This window comes from Phalaenopsis equestris, unplaced genomic scaffold, assembly GCF_001263595.1.
Source record: "Phalaenopsis equestris unplaced genomic scaffold, ASM126359v1 Scaffold204340, whole genome shotgun sequence".
In the NCBI taxonomy this organism is placed as follows: domain Eukaryota; kingdom Viridiplantae; phylum Streptophyta; class Magnoliopsida; order Asparagales; family Orchidaceae; genus Phalaenopsis; species Phalaenopsis equestris.
Genome location: NW_018223902.1, coordinates 3405 through 5697, shown reverse-complemented (window position 1 = coordinate 5697; position 2293 = coordinate 3405). Strand labels below are relative to the sequence as shown.

Below are 2293 nucleotides of genomic sequence, written 5' to 3'. Positions count from 1 at the left end.
CCACGTAAAAAGTCGAGGTGTCTTCTTCTGCTCGCGTCTTTTCTTTTATCTGTGTGTGTTAAATTTTCGTGCAATGCTAAGACGATAATTTATTACTTCGCCGCGAATTTTCTTGCACGGATCAAAAAGTAAGACTAACTATCATATTTTAATAATCAGAATCATCTTCTCGTCCGTAAGTAAAATATTATGTGTGTAAAAATAAAATTGAATATCATGCGTGTAATTTTCTCTATTTATTTAAAAATATGCATAAACAAAAATATAAATACAAAATTTTCGTGTTTATTGATAAATACATAGAAATTGTATGGTATATATGCAAATTTCTCAAGCACTTGGCACGCAGCCCGCATGCCCTTTTCCATGTATCGAATCCTTAGCAAATCGCGACTTCCCGAAACACAACCACCGACTCCAGAACGTTCCGGAAACGATTCTCTTCTCGGTATCTCCTCTTTCGCGGAGATATTTTTCACTCCCTATAAATTCTGCTCGCCAGTTCCCAAACGCTGATGATTGCATCGGCTCAAGTTCATCCATGGCTGCTGCAGCGGAACAGCGACGATCGGCGGCCTCCTTCTACTCCATTCTTGGTGTCTCGCGCGATGCCTCACGGCACCCGGATCGGTGCGGGGGAGAGCGGGTTCAAGAGGCTAATAGACGGTTTCAGCAAATCCAGGAAGCTTACGAAGGTATAATTATATTAATTATTGTTATTATTTGCAAATTCGTTCCAGGTTTAGTTAGCTGGACTGATAAAGATGTAAAATCTGTTATAGTTCTGTCCGATGAAAGAAGGAGGGCTATGTATGATGCCGGGCTTTATGATCCGCGTAATTGTGAACAAGATGGAGCAGAGGACATTGAGGTAAGGATTAAGCGAATTAATTTTGATTTTAATTAGCTGAATTATAATTTTTTGTGTCGTTGGGCTTAAGTCTTCCAAAGCAGAGGTGATTTGACAATTTTATAATTTTAAAATTCTGTGAAGGGTTTCTGGGATTTCGTTCAGGAGATGGTGCAATTAATGGCGGATGTCAGGAGCAAGCAGGTAATTGATAATTAAACATTTAATGACAACATTATTAGCTAAGTTAGAATTCCCACTTGCATCAGTAAACAATCGTATGGAAGAACTACAAAAAATTAAATTATTTCTGTTTTGCCTAAAATGCTGTAATTTGTTATCAAATTTCATCTTATTAAAAAAAAAAAAAGCATGATTTTAACAGGATCTGGTTGCAGGAGGACTGCACATTGGAGGCGCTACAGCGAATGCTGGCGGAGATGACGGAAAGCTTTTCTGCTCCTCCGATGCCGACATTTCACACCTCGCCGTCTACTTCAATGGTGGATGCCAGAGCAAGGCAGATAAGGTGGCAAGCAAGTGACGGCGACTGGAAGCCGGTGTGGTTTAGTTAAGAATTAACTAGCGTTGTCAGGTTATTAGTTTTTTTATTCTGATATCTCTGTAAATAATCTCCTGTTTGTTGGGTAGAGATCGACATGATAAAGCTGCTGTGTATGACTCTACTCGCAGGGCATAATTCCATGTAACAAAGATCGATAAATGATTTCTGTAAGTAACTCTTCGAGTCTTGATAGTATGTTTGCTGCTTGATGTGTATTTGTTATTGGTTCCGTTATAGGTGGATTATGTGTGTGATCTTATGCACATATTTCATGTTGGTAATCTTCACCATGATTGCATCTTGTACAGTAATTTATTGTGATTTCAGGAACCATCCTTTTGTGTGCCTTTTTGTTTCTTATGTAATTCTCAATGCTCATGTCTACAAACTTTATAGATTATCTATCGCATCGAACGCCCAAATAATTCGAATTGAACAAAGGGAATATATAAGAGACCTTCGGATTTGGTCTATCACTCCATTTGGTCTAGTTTTATTGGAGGAAAATAATGAATTACAAACTAGAAAAGGAATAGAAAGAAATGAAAAAAAAAAAAAAAATGTAGCAAAACCAAAAGATAACACCACTTGTTGAGAAAAAGTGAAGAAAAATAAGAACGACACAAATCCAGAAGAACACGAAGATTTAACGAGGTTCAGCAAAGATGCCTACGTCCTCGAAAGTAGAGTGACGACCTTTTCACTAATCTAGAAAAGTACATAATACAAAATATGAGGTGTAATACTTAGGGTTACATACAGACATATTTATAACGCTAGAAAGAACATAAAAAAAAAATATTAGGTACAATATGTAATTACTAAATTACACCTGTACCACAACCCCAACCCACATAAGGAAACTCCCCTGATTTGGA

At 37.3% G+C, this 2293-nt stretch overlaps 1 protein-coding gene across 1 annotated transcript; it reads left to right on the top strand.

The window, feature by feature from the left end:
* Positions 1-541: 541 nt before the first annotated feature.
* LOC110036252 (chaperone protein DnaJ-like) lies at positions 542-1951 on the top strand. Its single transcript, XM_020740657.1, has 4 exons — positions 542-695; positions 783-871; positions 995-1054; positions 1249-1951. Exons 1-4 carry the CDS (start codon positions 542-544, stop codon positions 1423-1425), a joined length of 480 nt encoding a protein of 159 aa, XP_020596316.1. The 3' UTR covers positions 1426-1951.
* Positions 1952-2293: the final 342 nt, after the last annotated feature.